This window comes from Mytilus galloprovincialis, chromosome 12, assembly GCF_965363235.1.
Source record: "Mytilus galloprovincialis chromosome 12, xbMytGall1.hap1.1, whole genome shotgun sequence".
In the NCBI taxonomy this organism is placed as follows: domain Eukaryota; kingdom Metazoa; phylum Mollusca; class Bivalvia; order Mytilida; family Mytilidae; genus Mytilus; species Mytilus galloprovincialis.
The window spans coordinates 44,901,209-44,922,060 of NC_134849.1; the positions used below are offsets into that span (position 1 = coordinate 44,901,209).

General features: G+C 33.7%; 1 protein-coding gene across 2 annotated transcripts in view; it reads right to left on the minus strand.

Annotated features, from left to right (window-relative positions):
* LOC143053909 (glutamate receptor U1-like) overlaps positions 1-7,136 on the minus strand; it is a 40,198-nt gene extending 33,062 nt beyond the window's left edge. For both annotated transcript variants that reach the window (XM_076226704.1, XM_076226702.1), the window contains exon 1: positions 6,736-7,136. Coding sequence is in view for 1 of the 2 variants with exons in the window: in XM_076226702.1 (XP_076082817.1) it covers positions 6,736-6,805 (70 nt within the window). In the remaining variant the exon portion in view is untranslated. The remainder of the gene's footprint in view (positions 1-6,735) is intronic.
* Between the last annotated feature and the right edge of the window lie 13,716 nt (positions 7,137-20,852).

Here is a 20,852-nt window from a genome sequence, read left to right on the forward strand (position 1 = left end):
ATATTTAAATATTAACGTATAATTGATACATTGCATAAAAAGTAGTAATTAGATAAAGGCAGATGTGGTGTGAGTGCCAATGAGACAACTCTCCATCCAAATAACAATTTAAAAAAGTAAACCATTATAGGTTAAAGTACGGCCTTCAACACGGAGCCTTGGCTCACACCGAACAACAAGCTATAAAGGGCCCCAAAATTACTAGTATAAAACCATTCAAACGGGAAAACCAACGGTCTAATCTATATAAACAAAACGAGAAACGAGAAACACGTATATATTACATAAACAAACGACAACTACTGTACATCAGATTCCTGACTTAGGACAGGTGCAAACATTATTACATACTTATGTAAAGTATCTTATGATGAACTGTGGATGTTGTTTATTTTACAATATTTGTTTGTCGTTTTATTGTTATATTATTATTTAAAATATCACCTTGAATCAATTGTTTGATTGCTGGTGGTGTTTAAGGTGGTACCTAATACTGCAGGGAGATATCTCTGTAAAATCAGCGAAACGTTTTAATCACGTTGTATAATGATCAAAATTATTTTGAGCATAAAAAATACGAGCAACAAATTGTGGGTTTTTCGTTATTTGGATAATTTATGGGCTTTGATAAAGAAAAGAAAAAAGAGACCGAACTGACACAGAAATTAACAACTATGGATCACCGTATGGCCTATAACAATGATCAAAACCCGTACTGCATATTTAGCTATAAAGGCCCCGAAATTACAATTAAATGAAAAAACAGTGCAAACGAAAAAACTATTGGCCTAATTTATTTTTTAAATAATGAATGAACATAAAAAAATATATGTAACATAGCAACACACGAAAAGTACTGAACAACAGGCTCCTGACTTGGGACAAACACATACATACAGAATGTGACGTTGTGAAATATGTTAGGTTTAAGTTGATTGTCTGTCATCTATTTTACATCCATCTTATAGGGGTAAATTCAGTAAATAAATATACGTCATCATGCACCGCCCATTTGGGGGAGAGCTTTCTGTCTAAAAGTGAAGTCATGTGCTCTTCTGATTGGTAGATAATGTTTGTAATAAATATTTTATGGTAGATGGATCAAAACTAGAGTTGAAAAAAAAATAAAAAATAAATGCTGAATGTACTATTTCTTTTCCCTACAGGGTTGAAAAGTAATGGGGGTCAGTATAGGAATTCAGTGCGAATCTACATTGTTTGTAAACAAGGCCATGTGAATGCTCAAAAATGCCGCATGACCCTATGTTTTTATTGTTGCAAAAGATAGGGCTACATTTGTACTTTCATGAATGATATATGAAAGTTTTTAATTTCTAAAGGTAAATCAGGTATAAATTTATTTCCACACATAGATTAGCATTAAAGTCAATGGGAGATTTTTTACTGAATTTACCCCTATATTGTCCGTATTCCAACCAGGTGTCGACCAATACTTATGACAGAATATATTACATATTTTTATTATACTTCAGGTATCATTTTCTATATTGAATAAGTACACAATATATTCACTATTTCAAAATTGCAAGTGTTGTTCTAACTATTGGACAGCGATGAAACTATTTAACCGCGGAACTTCAAATGCAACTACAGGATTGGAGGATTTTGAAAATACCGCGGGAGTAACAACGTCGCGTTTTGTATCTTGGGTTGACGTCTGTGCAGGATGTAGCCTTAGCATTTTACAATATTTATGAAGCAAACGTTTAACAGTATGTATGGGTTTCCGCTTTTTATACTACGATAGTTGACGATCCCCGCCATTTCTTGTCAGATTAATTTTTCGATATAATAAAACAGTTACTGGCTGGATATTCGTGAAATAGAAAGTTTATTGTCCCCTCGGATACAACTATTGCCCTTGGCTACATGGCTACGCCTCAGGGCAATAGTTGCACAACGGGGACAACAAACTTACTATTTCACTCATACCTATTCAATAAGTATACAATATTGTAGGTTTTGAAAATGATTGACAAGAAGAAAAGTCCTAGTACCTAGACTTTTGCAATCTGTCCGCACATGGTATTATATGAAACATCCAGATTGATACCAGATATAGACAGAAGCGGCTCCAGTGTCTGAGGATTAGGAGTGGACGTAATTGTTCAAAATGGTTTGGCAAAAACGCTGAGTGAATCCTGGCGAGTTTGTTTTGTGATGTTAACCAAAAAACATTTTTTAAGACCAAAGAGTATTATGCACTCTACGCTCCTCTTGAATAAATCTCTGCCAGTAGAATGTATGAGATTGGTTGATTATTAATGTGTCGCCAATAAGTAAAATTCATTTATGATCTGTATAGCTTACAGATTGAATCCCAACAGAAGACTTACATATAGGCTTGGCCTATTCAATTTATTTGAATTAAAAAACATATTTGAAGTTAAGTAATCGCACTACTGTTTGAAAGTACGGCACCAAAAAATTAATGATCCAATTTAATGATGCGCAAAAATAAAAAAAGTTTCGGAGGAAAAATCGCCATGTAGAAATTATAAAATCAAACAATATATCAATTGCGAAATTGAAACAATTTCAATTCAATTCCATATGTACTAATATATAACAGAAAGGTAATTTGTCATATAATTGTTATAAGAAATGATACAGACTATTGAATGCTGTGTAAATATATTATTTGATATTTTGGATCCGAAACTAAGCAATCAAAAAGCCACTCAATAGTTAAGCATTTCTGTAAATATGTAAATAACCAAAAGTAATATGAAATTGATTATGTTACAGTCTTACACAGTGTTATATAATATTTAAACAGGTATTAATACAAGCTAGTGCAATGAATTATTTAACCCAAGGAATATATTGGCATTTGAATATATATCACATATTTGTTTTTCGATATGTCTATTGTTATATTTTCCGTTTTAGAATGTGATCATACATAATTTCAGGGCATTGACAAAAAACAAATCGATTAAAATTAAAGTACTTTTTGTCCAAGTTTTTTTTTACCTATATACTTTAATATAACGCAGGCACTTGTCTCACAATTTTTTCCTATAACTTATTAATACACTGAGCAAGTGCCTGTATTCTTAATCTTTTGAAAAATAGAGGAATATACATGTAGATTTGACTATACAGGGCAATAACTCCTTAAGATGTCAATTGATATTTACTCCAAGTGCTTAAGTTTCAGAGATACAAGCCAAAAACTGCATGAACCCCATTACGGTATTGTTAACTATAGCAGCCTTGTTTGATTGGCAGGCGGGGTCGTCGGACACATTTAAAAAAACTATATACCACAATCATTATGATAGTTGTGGCCAAGTTAAGTTTGGTTAAACTTGGCCTGTTAGTTTCAGAGAAGATTTTTGTAAAAGTTAATGGACGACGACGGACGCCAAGTGACAATAAAAGCTCACTTGACCTATCAGGTCAGGTAAGCAAAAAAAAAAAAAACAACCAGGAAAACAAATCAAACGAGAAAACCAACAGGTGACGGTTTCAGAAAAAGAAACGATTAAGATTGATCGTAAGTCATGAACAAATCTTAGTCGTAAGTTTTTTTGTTAAGGTGGTACCCAACACTTTCACTAAAATTAATTTGGCTCGTTTAATTTTCATAAAATTTTGACAATGTATTTACTTTGACCTTTTAACAAAAATATAAAAATTTCAAAAATTTTGAACCAACCGTTTTGTCAGAAAAATTACACTTGTTATATAGCAGTTTTACCAACACCAATTTTGATCATTGAGAAGCTTAATATTCCCTTTACAACACAATGTAATTAAAACGTTTAGCTGACTTTACAGAGTTATCTCCCTGTAGTGTTAGGTACCACCTTAAACCGACTCCAGATTTTAAGAAAAAAAGGGAAAATATTTATATTAGACTGCAACCAACAACAACCACTGAATAATAGAAGTATACCTAGAATTGAAACAGGTAGCACAACACTCATTACAACATGGTCAAGTAACAGATACAGTTTTCTGGTAATCCATTGTTTTTATGCCCCACCTACGATAATAGAGGGGCATTATGTTTTCTGGTCTGTTGGTCCATTCGTCCGTCTGTTCGTCCGTCCTTTCGTTCGTCCCGCTTCAGGTTAAAGTTTTTGGTCGAGGTTGTTTTTGATGAATTGAAGTCTAGTCCACTTGAAACTTAGTGCACATGTTCCCTATGATATGATCTTTCTAATTTTAATGCCAAATTCGACTTATTACCCCAATTTCACGGTCCACTGAACATAGAAAATTATAGTGCGAGTGGGGCGGGGCGTCCGTGTACTATGGTGGACACATTCTTGTTTTTCTTTTTTTTGAGTGCAACCTGGGAGCATGGTTCTTATTAGACAATAACATGTTCTTACACAGAGCTCGATCCCGGGACCACTGTGTTACAAGACACGCCAAAGAAGTACTGATCAGCTATTTGACTACTTTACTTTTTTGTCCAGTTTATCAAAAGACATTCAGGATTTTTGAAGGTGATATAGGTTCATATTCCTTGTCAGTGTTAAGTGATATCTCCCGAGTCGTCAGCCAAAAGGAATAATCAAGACATTGACAGAGAATAGGAGCCCATATCCCTTGTGAAGCCCAAATAGCAAGGATATCATACTGGGGTGTCCTGATTTCAATATTTACCTTTTTATGTATTTGATTTTCTTCACATGGGATAAGGTTACCTATCTATCAAATTGCTTGATTTATCGGTATGTTTCACTTCAGTATACTAGTAAAATAGAGCAGCTATTCGTTTTCGTCGGTAAAGTACGGATTCTAATGTGGGTTTTTTTACGGATTAACTGATCAAAAGATCTTATAACATTAGCTTTGAGATTTGTTCTACATAGTTAAAATCTTGAGTATGACTCTTTGGATTATTAGCTTTTAACAGATTAATATGTTATTCATTTGTTTGATGTTTTTGGGGTATTAGATTTGGGGTAAATATTTTTTTTTTGTGTACATATATTTTCGCGAAAATTGACAGTTTCTTCCCGGAGATAATTAAACGTATGTCAATGGTAAAAAGAAAGTCGCTACTGTTTTACTCTTTTTACTGAAGTGGAGGAGAGGTATTATGGTTAGGAAGGGGGTCTCATTGGGGGGTTCCGATCCCGGATCCCGCTTACTGTTTGGTTAGATTCCCGGATCCCGCTTACTGTTTTGTCAGATTCCCGTATCCCGCTTACACTATGTACGTAAGCAATTCTCATTTTTTTGTCATTTCCCGGGTCCCGCTAGACCTCATTTCCCGTTTTCACGACACAATAATTTGATTTTCACGTGTCTCGCTTACAAAAAATCGGCAATCCCGCGTCACGCTTAGACCCCAATGAGACCCACTATGAACATGTACTATCATTATCCGTCACAAATAACCTTCTCGTATTTTTGGAGTGACTTGTGGTTTAAAAAGGTAAAATGTGTGCGCACATACACATTGGTTTAACCCTATTATTGTGTTTACATTATGGCGGCCAAACATGATGCATTGTTTGTTGTTTGTTATTTGTCTTATTTTAACTGTTATTTTCTTATAGGAGTCAGTTGTTGGTAGTTAGTGTTGCCTGTAATACTTCACTTTACTTTTTCGTTAGTATATTGATTCTATTATCCAATTTCACACATTCAGGTAAATAAGCTAGGATCCCTTTTAAAACAGTCTATTGAACTGAGGACAGGGGACTCTTGAAATATTTACTTTTATTGTGTATATGAATGGTCTTGTTGTTATTTTTTATTTTCATTTTGTTATGTTGTGTCACATACTATAAATATGTAGTTTTATGGCAATAAAGATTTGATTTGAATTGAATTGAATTTAATATGTTATTTTATACTGACTAATACACGGTCTTTACAATATCGAGCCAAGTATCATCCGGAGATCCTCATATATCAGCCCTCGAATGATATAGTTAGGGATGATATCCGGTTCGATATGAAAAAGGATACGTGTTATCAGTCTTTTTATTTTTATTATACTACCGATGTTCGAAAGCACCCGAACTGATAACACCATATCAGCCCGACCACGTGAAGTCTCATAGGGGTGAAATTGGTTATCACCCTGGGTGTGAATATATGACTATAAAAAGAAGATGTGTTATGATTGCCATGAGACAACTCTTCACAAGAGACCAAAATGACACAGATCAAAAATTAACAACTATAGGTCACCGTACGGCCTTCAACGATGAGCAGTGCCCATACCGCATAGTTAGCTATAAAAGGCCCCGAAATGACAATGTTAAAAAATTCAAACGAGAAAACTAACGGCCTTATTTATGTAGTTTACTTCCACTTGCTACACATATTCATAAACAAATTCAGTCATGATAATGCTAAGTAAATGATAAATTTAAAAAGAAAAAAACAATTAATCAACAAACACAAAATTTGAAAAATACTTTACGGCTTTTTTTTTAGAACTCAAGAATTTAAAAGAAAGTTTAACAAAAAAAAAACAAAAAAAACTGCCTTCTTATATAATTCTATGTGAGAAAGCACTGATTGTACTACTATTTAAAACAACCAATGTAATATTTTTATCATCACAGTAGTTCAAATAACTATACTCCTCTTAACTATTTGTATTTAAAATTCTTATTAAAGAGCCAGTATGTTTAAGATTAAAGAAAGTAAATGCATACGAGTTAAGAATCCTAATTGCTTCAAATTTCAGAATTATATAAAAAAAAATACAAATAACAATAATAAAAGTCCTACCTATTTTTACGTGAATGGCTACACAAAATAAATCTAGAAGTAAGAAAATAGTAATTATCCTGAAGATCATTCTCACTGTTAAGATTTTACACTAGAATTGGAGATTAGAATCGATAACACAGAATCCATAACTAACAGAGGGTCTGGATCAGGGTAACTCGAATGATTCAGCGCCCTCTATCGGTTAGTGTCCTCTTTAGGGTTAATGTACTGATCGATAGTCAGTCGGACTATATAACGACTGGATTAGTCGTGATAGGATCAGATGGGTTTCTATTCATTCCTTTATTCTTTATGATGTTAGACAATTTCTCTCTATTCATCATTTACTTTGCCTAATATTCTTTATTCTTTATAGTTTTTCAGCCTTTATTCTTCATTTTTCCTTTTTGTATGTGGTAATTTTGCCCATTCTCCTCATCCAGCAATTTCTAAAAGTAAAGTTAATTACTTATATAAATGATTTCATACAGATCCATTGTGAAATATTGAATAATTAATAACGTTTATTCAATGGTACTTATGAATCGAACAAATTAATATTAACAATATATTAATGTTTGTCTATGGACTGTTCGATTACGCTAATGGCGTTCATTGGGGAATACACGGGATGGGATTGGTACTAGGTTTACAGAATAGAGACTCACCTACAAAATAACATTAAAAAATGGAGCCTAACGGACAAAATAACAATCAAGAATACTGATAATGGTAAATTATAAAGAATAGAGGATCTTGAGTGGATATACCAAACAGACTGACTATAAATAGTAAAGAATAGACAAAAATGGCTTAGGGAGCTACCATTTGATTTTTATGGGGGGGGGGGGGCTAGGATGAAATTTGAAAAAAATAGGCAAGACAGGAGTTTTGATTAAAAAAAAAAGGCAGGATGAGCAACTTGGTAAAAAAAAAGGCAGGATGATAATTTGTGTAAAAAAAAGTCAGGATAAACTAGTAAAAAAAAAGGCAGGACCGAATAGAGTAAAAAATAAAAAGGCAGGACAGGGATTACAACTAAAAAAAAAAGCAGGACAAAATTTTTCATCCTAGCCCCCCCATAAAAATCAAATGGTAGCTCCCTTAACAAATCAGGAATTATAAAATGTCAATTCTATCATTCATCATCACGGATTTTATAGAAAATACCTGTTACTTTCTCGGAAGTAATGTACTCGTTATTCAACAATCATAGTTTTTTCTCTAAAATTTAATATGGAATTTGAAAATTTATAAATGAAATTTTAATATATGATACTTTAGACAGTAATCATAGTGTATTAACTTGACATATCCACGATTTGAGGCTTTGGAACGGGGAAATGCCGAGATTTTTTCCATTTTTTCGCCGAATCCTTATATCGTTGATATGTCATGTCAATACACTATTATGGTCTTTATACTGCAATCTCGTAATTTTTTTCTCAAGTGTTGTGTACAGTGATAATATTATAATTTATTTGATTAAAATATTAGGGAAAAATCCCTTTTCAAAAGACCTCATATCTGGCGGAGTAATATGGTAACACAATAAAATAAAATATGAAATCTGATCTCTTGAAACCAATCCGACTGTGAAGGAATTCGTATGAGTAAGGACTAAACTATCAACAATAAGCATTAAATAAGCATAATTATGCAGTTAAGCTGCATTATGCGAGCACCCTAGATTTGTGTTCTTCCCAATAAATGCTGAAATACTTGCCATTGTTATTATCTAGCTCGCTACTATGTTATATATAACTAATTGAACACTTTTTTAATACTTTTTATTCTGGATTACAAAAAATATGATCAGAAAAACCTTAAATGATCGTCGATTTATCCAAAAGTTTTAAAGTTACACATAGGAAGTAGTGCTTATTAAGAACCCTTGTGTAGTTCATTATGACTTGTACTTTCGGCCAAGATGTCAAAGAACAATTGTATGAAATATTTAATCGCCGAAAATCTCTTAAGACAAGTAGTTTAGATTTCCCAAATGGCAAAAGTCGTAGGAATATTGTTTGTCATCAATACGTAGTACAACTACGTCAGTAGTCTATTATATAATAAGTTCAACTGTTCATGCTGTTGGCGGCAATTTCAAATTAGAAAAAGAAATGTTCGTATCTTTTCAATTTGGAGGCAGGTGTGCAAATTAGCAGTGGTCCGAGATCCGCGACCTTCCACTTTTGCAAGCGGAATTTCGCCTAGGATAGTTGGTTTCTAGCTACGCCCGACGTAGTCACCTTCCACTTGAAAGAAAATAAGAGTTAACTTGGCAAACCATTACCTTTTCACCATGTTCACCAAAGTCTCCAATTAAACGAGCTAAAAACTTATTTTTATCATTATTATTCATGACAGCGATGTTCGTTTTGTTCAATCGCCAGCTTTATACAGAAAATAGCCGACAAATATTGTATAAATTCGAGTAAAATCGTATCTGATTGACAAAAACAACATTGTAAAAACATAACAATGGCGGCCGTGAAGACAAAATTTTACAATATCGGATCCGATCCCGGAAGCGGATAAGGGTAATTCCGGGTTTGGCGATCAATTACGCAGGTGAAAAAAATACATCTATGCATGGTAAATGAATATAAACACTAGAATTGTAAATCAAAAGATATATATAAAAGAAAGAAAAAGCAAAAAAATATTTTATGCAGAAACTCAAAATTCTTTTTGACAAATTTTAATTTAAAAATCCAATACAACGTGACAGCTGGGAACAGTATATCTAACAATATACATGTTCATGGTCACAGTCTAAATTTTCTTTATCAGTGATAAATGATGATAATGCATGTGAGATGCTTTTAAAGTGTAAACATAGTACTGCAATTTCAAAGGATTATTTTTTTTATCTCAGTTTTGAAGGGTCAATTAAAGTAGCTGAAAGTTTCTTTATTTTCACAAATAATGCAACTATAGTATATATACCTGAATGTAAGTAAATCATATGATATATAGGTGGCATCCTTTGGGCCACTCCACCCCCTCCTGTTTAATAACTTGGAAACGGTCGAGCTCCCACCCCTAAACCATATGAGGAGCAGATCCAGGATTTTAGGTTAGGAGGGGTGCTAACTTAAATTTTCTCCGAGCAGAGCGAGGCTAAAAAAATATTGAGGTAAAATTATCGGAATATTCTTTAAGCTGAGAACAACCCATGCTTTGCAAATTTATGGGGGGTGCACGCCCCCCCCCCCCCCCGACTGAATCTGCCCCTGCATATATTCAAGTATAGGACAATATAATGAAATATAGGGGGAGTCCATAGAGTTACCCCACCCTCCTGTTTGAGGACTTGGAAACGGTCGAGATCCACACCCTTTAACCATATATATTCATGTTTGTGACAATATGAAAAATCAAATGAAACATAGGAAGAGTCGCTGGGGGTCACCCCAACCCTCCTGTTTTAGAATTTAAAAATGGTCGAGATCCCCAACCTTAAACCATATATATTCATGTATGGGACAATATAACAAATCAGATTAAATATAGAGGGAGTCCCTTGGGTCACCCCACCCCTCCTGTTTGAGAATTTGAAACCCGTTGAGATCCCCAACCCTTAACCATATATATTCATGTACGGGACAATATAACAGTTCAAATGAAAGATAGGGGGCGTCCCTGGGGTCACTGTACACCCTCCTGTTTGAGAACTTGGAAATGGTCAAGATCCTCACCCCTAAACCATATATACTCATGTATGGGACAATATAACAAATCAAATGAAATATAGGGGAAGTCCCTGTGGTCACCCCAACCCTCCTGTTTAAGAACTTGGAAACGGTCAAGATCCCCACCCCGAAACAATATATATTCATGTATGGGCCAATATAACTAATTAAATGAAATATAGGGGGAGTCCCTGGGGTCACCCTACCCCTCCTGTTTGAGAACTTAGAAACCAATGAGATCCCCCCCTAAACCATATATATTCATGTATGGGACAATATAACAAATAAAATGAAATGTAGGGGAAGTCCCTAGGGTCACCCTACCCCCAGTAGCGGATCCAGAAATTTTCATAAGTGGGGGCCCACTGACCATCCTAAGAGGGGACCCGCTCCAGTCACGCTTCAGTGATTCCCTATATAAGCAACTAATTTTTTTTCCCAAAAGGGGGGGGGGGGGGCACCCCCCTAAATCCTCTGCCTACCCCTACATGTTTGAGAACTTGGTTTTTGGTTAACTGCCTACAGCGCTTACAGCGCTTTGATTTTTTTTTTTATTAACAAGTGAAATATGTTTTCCAACAAAAGTAAAAGAAATAAGTTTGAGTCGTTCCACGCTTCGTGGTTTAAATTGGAAACAAAGACAGTTTGAAGAGGTCGTCATGGATGATTAAATATAATTCCGGAAACTACTATTTAAATATTCATGAGGAAAGGGATATCAGGTCAGTGACTGTATATTACATAGAAATATAGTCCACGCATTTTGACTGCTCAACTAGAACGAATGAACTATAAAATAAATACCTAACAAGGCTTTTGCTACAATCTCTTTCGTATTTTCTATTTGAACCTCTACATACTTTCGATCGGTTTAATAGAGGTCTTGAGTTGGCATGTCATTAACTTATAATAGTTCTTTGTTATTTATGTTGATCTTTGTCATTTTGCGTAGTTTCTTATGATTTTTTTTATTCTAATATCAGATTTTTTAAAACTGAATTTTGCTGCTCTTATTGCTGTCACAGTGTTTTTTTTTATTTCACATATGTTAGAGTGTACGGGATATCTCACAAATCATTTTTAACTACGCCGCATTTCTACGCCTGTTCCTTGATGGTTCCAAGTCAGGATCGCCAGGCATGGTTAGTCTTTGTATGTTTTTGAGTGTGGCGTCCATTTCGCGGAACTGATATACATTATTTGACCAGTGACAACCAAAAGGGTTCTTCCTGGTGCCGGATTTTCTCGCAGAGTGGAACAACCATAATGGCCTTGTGCTGTTTTCTGCTTTTTGGTGGAGTTGTTGTCTTTTCGCCAGATTTCCCGTTTCTGTTCTCATTTTTTTTTACAAGTGTTATACTATTTTATTCGAATTTTACAAAGGGTTTAATGTCATGGTTGAAAATAACCAGAGAAAAAATCCAACTTAATTTACATAATTAATGAAAAAGTATCTTTCATGTAACATGTTGAATGGAATAATTATCAAATTGATTTTAAAATATTATCCTCATTTTATAAGGATGAGACACCACTAAAACTTTTATTTTTCAGTCGTGGAAATTGAAATTTATTTGTTGCTCTAATACCCAAGCAAAAGTACCATGAAATCAAAAAAGAAGCCTGTACGGTGACCTATAGTTGTTAATTTCTGTGTCATTTTGGTCTCTTTTGACGAGTTGTCTCATTGGCAATTTTACCACATCTTTTTTTTATATTTGTATTGGGTATCTTAATTTTGCATGAATCATGCCTTCAATTCATGGATATGCATCTCAATAGTCCCTCATAATTTTAAGTCATACAGAAATTCTCAATTGTGTGTTATACGTCCTTTCGTTGGGCCTACATTAAACTATTGTTTGTTTCCCCAATCCCGACCCTGCCAAGCCAGGTGTGGGTAGCATGGGTATGTAGGTAGGGAAATAATTTTATTTTCCAAAAATTTTTGAACATTATCGGACGATCCGGCAAGCCTGAAAATCCAAAATGAATAAAGTAACATTATCGGACGATCCGGCAAGCCTGAAAATCCAAAATGAATAAAGTAATATTTGACTTAGTTTTGGTTTTAGTGGAGGATCAAGACAGGGGGTTCTGGGGGTAAGAACCCTCTTTTTGGGGACACTCAATATTTTTGAATGGGGAACGTATAGATGGAACCCCCTTTATCCTGGGTTAGAATCCCACAATTTTTAATATTGCATGATACACCCCTGATAACTGAGACAGAAGTATAAGACAAATAAAAAAATATAGATATAGGAAGATGTGGTGTGAGTGCCAATGAGACAACTCTCCATCCAAATAACAATTTATAAAAGTAAACCATTATAGGTCAATGCATGGCCTTCACCACAGAGCATTGGCTCACACCGAGCAACAAGCTATAAAGGGCCCCAAAATTACTAGTGTAAAACCATTCAGACGGGAAAACCAACGGTCTATGTATGTTTTTATGCCAGATAGGAGGCCTATTTTGCTCAGTATGCTCAAAAGCATGTAAGGAACAAAAAACCTTTAAAGTAAATTTTGTTAACTAATATATGTCCTTGGTACTTGTTAGTGCACAATATATATATTATATATAGTAATAATGATATACATACAACTGAATAGAAATAAGATAACATGATATATTATAAATCCGAATCCATGAAAATAATTTAATTTTTGCTGTAACCAGATTATGGAATTTTTCATATTTGCCTTCTTTATTTATCAATATTTCATGATATTGAAAAAAATCCTTTTTAAAAATTGTTATACAAAGCAGCGTGCTGTGTTAATGTTTACGTTCCTACAATCCATAGGATTTTAAAGAGAATCTTCAAAATTTCCTCCGCAAAACAAAATAAAAATATTAGCAAACACGAACCATTATTAAAACAAATTCAATATATGTTTTTAATTATGTTTTATAGCTCTTGATCATATACTAAGTAATATCTAGTATATTTGAGGATTAAAATAACAAAGCGATGTGACAAAAACGGATGTCCAACGTTATATTTATGAAAAACTGTTTTAACTCTTATGAATAGTGATCCTATTTCTTATTCTCTGATCTTCCTGAAACTTGTCAGGAACGACGACATGTGTCGGTTCTTTGTGGCGTTGAAGCAGTTATTCTGCAAAATTTCATTTGACTTGGTGGCTGCATATTTAGCTGGAATAAGAAAAATGTCCAACGACGTTTTTCGTTAACTCAACGACTAAAAGTGAATTTTATAAGTCGATATAGCAGAAAATGTATAAAAAGAGTAGGACAATAATAACATTTACCAAAAGAACAAATATTTTCTTCATTGTTCGTAAGTTCAAATATTGCAGATTCTATAAAATCTTCTCTACACAGTCGTTTTTCAAGCGGTAGCCATTTTGTTCAAGTTGATATTTCATTTTTCAAAGCAGTTAACGCGTATTTTTAACTGATATTTCAATAAGTTATCTATAATTGATCAAAGCAAAAGTTAGATACACGAAGAGTACAAAATGCACTAATTCTATTTTTTAATAACTACATATTTAGGTCTTAAGTACCTAACACAGCAGGGAGATAACTCTGTAAAATCAGCTAAACGTTTTAATTACGTTGTGTTGTTAAGCGAATATTAAGCGTCTCAATGATCAAAATTAGTGTTTGTCAAACTGCTATATAACCAGTGTAATTTTTCTGATAAACTGTTGGTTCAAATTTTCTAAAATTTTTATATTTTTGTCAATGGGCCAAAGTAAATACTTTGCAAAATTTTTAGGAAAATTAAACGAGCCAAATTTATTTTAGTAAAAGTGTTGGGTACCACCTTAAAGGAATAAAATGCTTCCACACATTACAAAACGGTAGCCAATTTGTCCAAACGTCTGAAAACGTCGAAAAATCCGTAAAAACGATTTTTCCGACGTTACATGTGCTAAAGTTTCAATTAAATGTTCATGATAATTAAAACAAATCGTGTGGTTAAATTAAGAAAAACATGTTGATGGCTGCCGAAAAAAAAAAAGAATAGTGCATGTCGCTATAGACTCCGACCGGAGACATAGGTTCGACACAGGTTAAATTTTTCAATTTTTTAAAAAGAATGGTGAAATGGAGAAAATCTCATTGCATGAACTTCGTTCAACTTTTGCAAAGACAAAGTGGAGACACTAAGACAGTCCTCTAAATGTAAAATGCGAATTTTAACTTATGTTGAGGAAGTACATGTACTCCGAAATAGATCATTTAAAGTCATAAGGTGCATTCACCAATATTAAAAGACTACAAGTCCACGGGATGTTCGACTTCGCGATGTGTCCTGCTATTCATGTTATAACTGTCGTGATGAAAGTTACAAGCGAAGCCGGATCTTTTCGTCAATATAAACTTGTGTATGGAATGGAGGTTATTGAAAGAAACAGCGACGAAAGCCGTTTCATTGAATTAATAAAACACTGGATTATATTAGCCGTTTTACGGACGATCCAGGTCTGGAGTAGATTATTATATTTTAAAATATATATCAGAAGTAAAACAATTTAAGCAAGCAACTTTAGATGACTTGGGTAATAATTCACAAGCCAAGGTTCAAGCAATTGAAGGGATGTATTTCGACAAATTATGTGCCAGGGAAAATGCATATCTATTCAAATGAACCAAGGGTAAAAATGTTTCGAGTTACTTTCAGAGTTTTCAGATATATTTGTATTGGGGTTGAATTAAGAATAGAAATTTTACAATGACAGATGATATGCACAATGAAAGTTAAACATCCTATGATAAATGTTTTGTACATCTAAAAAAATTTTTTTTTATGGAAAACCGTATATTACATGTTCTTCCGTCCCATTTTTCCTTCCTACATTACTTGCGACAGTACTGCATTTTAGGTGAAATGACTTCGAGGGTAAACATGATTAAATCGATTTCCACTACTTGAGATAATTTATGATAGAATGACATCACAAAAAGAACAGAACCAGAATCAACCAAAAAAAAAAAAAAAAACCGAGAAAACACTCTTTGACGCCGCATTTTTAGTGTAACGTCGTATTGTAGGAACATCGTGCACAACGTTTTTGCGCTTTTGTAATCAACACTGACGAATTCAATAGAGAGACATGACAAAATGGTACCCACTATTTGTTTTTCACCAAATGTATTGTAATATTTCTTTTCACTGTTTAACAAGAAACGTGGTGTGTTAAATGTTTAGGCAAACATAGGAATTAAGGATCGATTGTATACCCTTGTGTTGATTCAATGCCAAATATTTTATAGAAAATCCACAGCCTTTCTCCTTGTAATCTCATATTAAGCAATTCGGTGCTTGGTAGATAAATGATGATGAAGTGCTAGGAATGATTGCCTGTAAACAAGTTTATAAATTTAGATATTGGTTAAAACAAATATAGATATGGACCAATTAAAGTACACCTTTAGGGTGCGCTCGACTTACGTGACTCAGCATCAAGGTTTTTTGAAATTTTTAAAGTTGTTTTGGATTTTTTGTTGACAACAAACACCTGTAAATCATACAAAACAAGTGAGTAATCTGTGTTTAAAGTTTGATGACAAAAACCTCGGTTTTAAATCTCAACAAAATACCCTTTTTCTAATAAATGCAATGAAACAATAAATAATACTTTATTTGTTTGCTCTAAGTTTCCCACTTAGTATATGTACAAAATGGCCGACATCTATTATTCATATCGTTGCTGTTATGATACTATTGCAGTTTGAAAACTTCGTAATTAACATGGGTACAGAAGGGGTTATAAACCTTAAACATATTTTAATCTTATCAAATAGATCTAAATCGTGTTAATTATTTATGTTCTGACACAAAATTCTACAAATTTTCATTGAAACAATTACAGCGGTTTTTCCATGAGAAATATTTTTTTTAGCATAGGTGTACTGAAAACAGGTCTACACCATACATGGATTATAATACGCGACTTTCGTTGACAAATGTAAAATCTCTTAGACTAGTTCACCATTAAGTACAATTATTTGTGTCAACTGGATTGGATGCAATTTAATGTCACAATATGGAAATTAGTACAGAAGATCTAGTTCGATACAAAATGATAGATCTCTGAATAATTAAAAAAATGGTGACTATATAACATAGTATGCTGGACGCATGTATTCCATCGAACGAAATAAAGGATACAACAGAAACAGTTAACTTAAAATTGAAAATGGAAAACGTTTTGCCTTTATCTCGAAGAACATCTAGAAATTGACAACGAGAGTGAGTTGAAAATAAAACGTTACGACTGAAAAAAAAAACCGATTTCAGCTTCCTAATAGTGAACTTTCAATTTCTATGTTGCAATATTGAAGCAGCGCCTGCATACGGATTATATGTGTTCCAGTTGTAACGATATTCCAGGGCTTGTATTATCTATCATGCTATTCTCAAAAGATGGTTGATGCTCAAAAGGCAGCTGTTAAACCAAAAGTTCTAAGTGATGCATTCGTAAGTTTTACGAAAGCCATCATGACTTATATGTTTCAAATGTGATAACTACACTCCCTTTCCCTCTCTAAATGTGACCTATCGAATAAGACTATCACCGAGTGTGTACTTACATGAATAGATCAACGGGTTCCAACTGTGTGACCAAAGTTTTTGGTGGGGTTCCGGTTGTAGAGGCTTTAGTTTTTTTCAGTGTTGTGTTTTGTGTACTGTTGTCTCTCTCTTTGTCTTTCCCCTTTTTTGCCATGGCGTTTTCAGTTCATTTTCTATTCTTTTTTTCAAGAGTTTGAGTGTGTCTATGGAATCGTTCGTCTCTTCTTTTTTTGTATCCTCACAAGAAAATAAGTAAAGAGGATACAACTTTGAAAAAATGTTTCATACTATATTTGTCCATAACTTGAAATAATTCTGTACTTTTAAAATGAAAAACGATGAATTCGTATCCAGGTGCTATCAAAACGCGAGTTAAAGAAAGATACACTAAACCGCTGTTAAATAAAAAGAAGACATAAGGACAAATTAATTCTTTGAAGTACTAAAAGTAAGTGATATGAAATCAAATGACATTGGTTTTCCAATGCATTTTATTCCACCAGTTTTAGTAATTATATTCAAAATGATAAAAAGCAAAGATGACTGATGATTTTAGTCTGTTCTGTATGACAGTAATTATTTCATATTTTTTTCATAGAATTTTAAAAAGTCTAAATCTAGACGACATCTAATTAACTGTCGAGTTGACCTCCGATTTCCATATTTATAAGACCCCGTTTACACTGACAAAAAAGATCGATCTTTACTTTTAAGATCGATCTTTGGTCCAGTGTAAACGGGTAAAATCGATCTTCAATCGGACTTAAAAAGTCTACCTCTAGAGGTGGTATTAAAAAGAGCGATCTTATTTGAGTCGATCTTTTTTTTGGTGTAAACGCTTAGAGCGATCGCGATCGATCTTTTTTCAGGTGAATGTTATATATTGATAGGAAAATGAAGGTCGGACCGGTTCTTTTTATGTTGTAGTGTAAACGCACTGGATTAAATAAGATTGATCTCGATCAATCTTGCTTTTGCAATGTAAACGCGAACTGGTCTTTTTAAGATCGATTCAAATAAAGATCGATTCAATTTCGTTGCCAGTGTAAACGGGGTCTAAGCGATATAAACATAACACGGATACAATGAGATCCATACATCATCAGTGTTTCTTAGCTTATTTTAACAAAATTGAACCATACTGGCTGCTAAAAAAGATATTGTATTTCACTTTTTTACTTTCATAAATGATTGAATATATCTTGTAGCTAGTGTCTCTTTAAATAAGTAAAGGTGCAAATGTAACCCTATAAGCAGATCTGAATTATTGACATCATTAGTTTTTATCATTATGATAATGACAACTTAATGATTATATTGTTGTAATACAAAATCTGAATGATAACTTTCATCTGTTGTTCTATATGTCTACTAGTATTTTATATCACGTATCATATGTTTTAGTTAGATTGTTATTTGAACTATATGTATATCATAAGGATACTTTACCACTTATAATATGGGACGAAGTCCCAAATTACGGTAGAAAAATCAATAAAAAAATTATTTTTTTTAAAATAATTTTTCATTCTACTAATGAACTCAAAATTGTTAACTTTTTTTTCAGATCTACTTCCTGTTCCGGTCTTGTTGCTTCCTGTTCCGGTCTTGTTGGCATGAGACTTTGAATAAAATGTTTATTTATCAACATATCAACAAATATAGGAAAGAATTCAACACCCAATCATTTTTAATTATTGTTTGATATGAAAAAAAACGTTACCTGATAACAGCGTTTCTTTGTTTACATTGAATATGACGTCATAACTTAAATAACGTCACAATTAAATCCCTAACAACAGAGCCACTATCGGAAACGTTACGGTATTTCCGTTTATCAACATGTTTGAATAAAAAAAAAAATTAATACAGACTTCGTCCCCATTCACAGGTAATGCCTGCCTTATATTACATAACAATACGATCAGAGGTTACATTTCAATGCAGTGTGTTTAAGGTTCATCATAACACATGGACACATTGAAACTGCTTTATTTTCACCTCAACAAGAGTCCACACACTGAAATGTCTCGCCTTCTTTACTTATCATTGATATTATGTTGATAATCCTAAATATAAAGTTTTATTTCAACTGTCACATAAACCTTACATTAACCAAGAAAACTAAACATTGACCAATGAACCATGGAAATGAGGTCAAGGTCAGATGAATCATGCAAGGCAGGCATGTACAGCTAAAAATTCTTCTATACAACAAATATATTGACCAATTTCGTATAGTTTAAGAAAAACAGACCAACACAAAAAAAACTTAACACTGAGCAATGAACTGTGGAAATGAGGTCAAGGTCAAACAAAACCTGCACGACTGACATTTTGATCATAAAATATTTCCATACACCAAATATAGTTTACCTATTGCATATAGTTTTAGAAAAAAAAGACCAAAACTCAAAAACTTAACTTTGACCACTGAACCATGAACATGAGGTCAAGGTCAGATGACACCTTCCAGGTAGACATGTTCACGTTACAATCATTCCATACACCAAATATAGTAGACCCATGGCATACAGTATTAGAAAAAAATACTAAAACAGAAAAACTTAATTATAACCACTGAACCATGAAAATTAGGTCAAGGTTTACTTAGTTGGCACCTGTCAGTTGGACATGTTCGCCTTACAGTCCTTCCATACACCGAATATACTAGACCTATTGCTTATAGTAGCTGAGATATGGACTTGACCACCAAAACATAACCTTGTTCACTGATCGACGGAACGAGGTCGAGATCAAGTGAAACTGTCTGACGGGCACGAGGACCTTGCAAGGTACGCACATACCAAATATTGTTATCATATAACTTATAATAAGAGAGAATTTAACATCACAAAAAAATCTTTTTTTTCAAGTAGTCAATGAACCTTGATGAGGTCAAGGACAGTGGACATTTGACTGACGGAAACTTCGTAACATGAGGTATCCATATACAAAGTATAAAGCATTCAGGTCTTCCACCTTCTAAATTATAAAGCTTTAAGAAGTTAGCTAACGCCGCCGCCGCCGGATCACTATCCATATGTCGAGCTTTCTGCGACAAAAGCTGCAGGATCGACAAAAACTGCGCAGACTAACCTGTCAAGTTAGAAAATTTTTATGGTCTGGTATCCACTAGAGGTAAAAAGGTTAAATGCATTTTATGTTTCAGAAAGATAAAATCGTTTTTTGATTTTGATGTGCATTTTTTCTGTTCCTGCAAAGTCGAACAATAAACTAAAATTGGTTTAGCAATGCTGTTTGTGCCTTTAACTTGTGGACAAAAAAGCAATTACAAAAGAGCAGATGACTTAGAATTTTCATAGCGATGTTACAGAACTGCAATCCGTCTATGTCCGAACAACCCAGATTTCTATGCTGAATATTCCTATGACGACAATGCAGAGAAAGCTTTGAAAATCGCCGAAGAGTGCATTCGCAAATCGGTGTCTTCCAATGAATATAGTTACCGAGTTTATTCAGAATGATTCAAAGAAACGTTAGATTCCAGGTTTTGTCGCCATGTGACAAAACACCATCGGAACCACGACATTCAAGTTTCATCGACTGTAGTGGCCCATTACGTTGTAGTCTTAAAAAAAGAGAAAACAGGAAAAACGATGGAAGCCATTTCAGGTCTTAAAAAGTACCTTGAGGTTTGCTTAGATGAAAGAAATCAGCAACCCTATATTTCTCTGACAGTTTACGGATGTTCATGTATGGATTTAGCAATGCACGAGGAAGCATTGAAAGCATTTTAAGATGGCACATGATACAAATATGAATGAAGTACAGATTCAAAACATAGAATTGTGTAAAGGAGCAATTTCAGAAATGGCTCAGGGCAAGACAATCCTGAAATTCTCATACAAGCGTC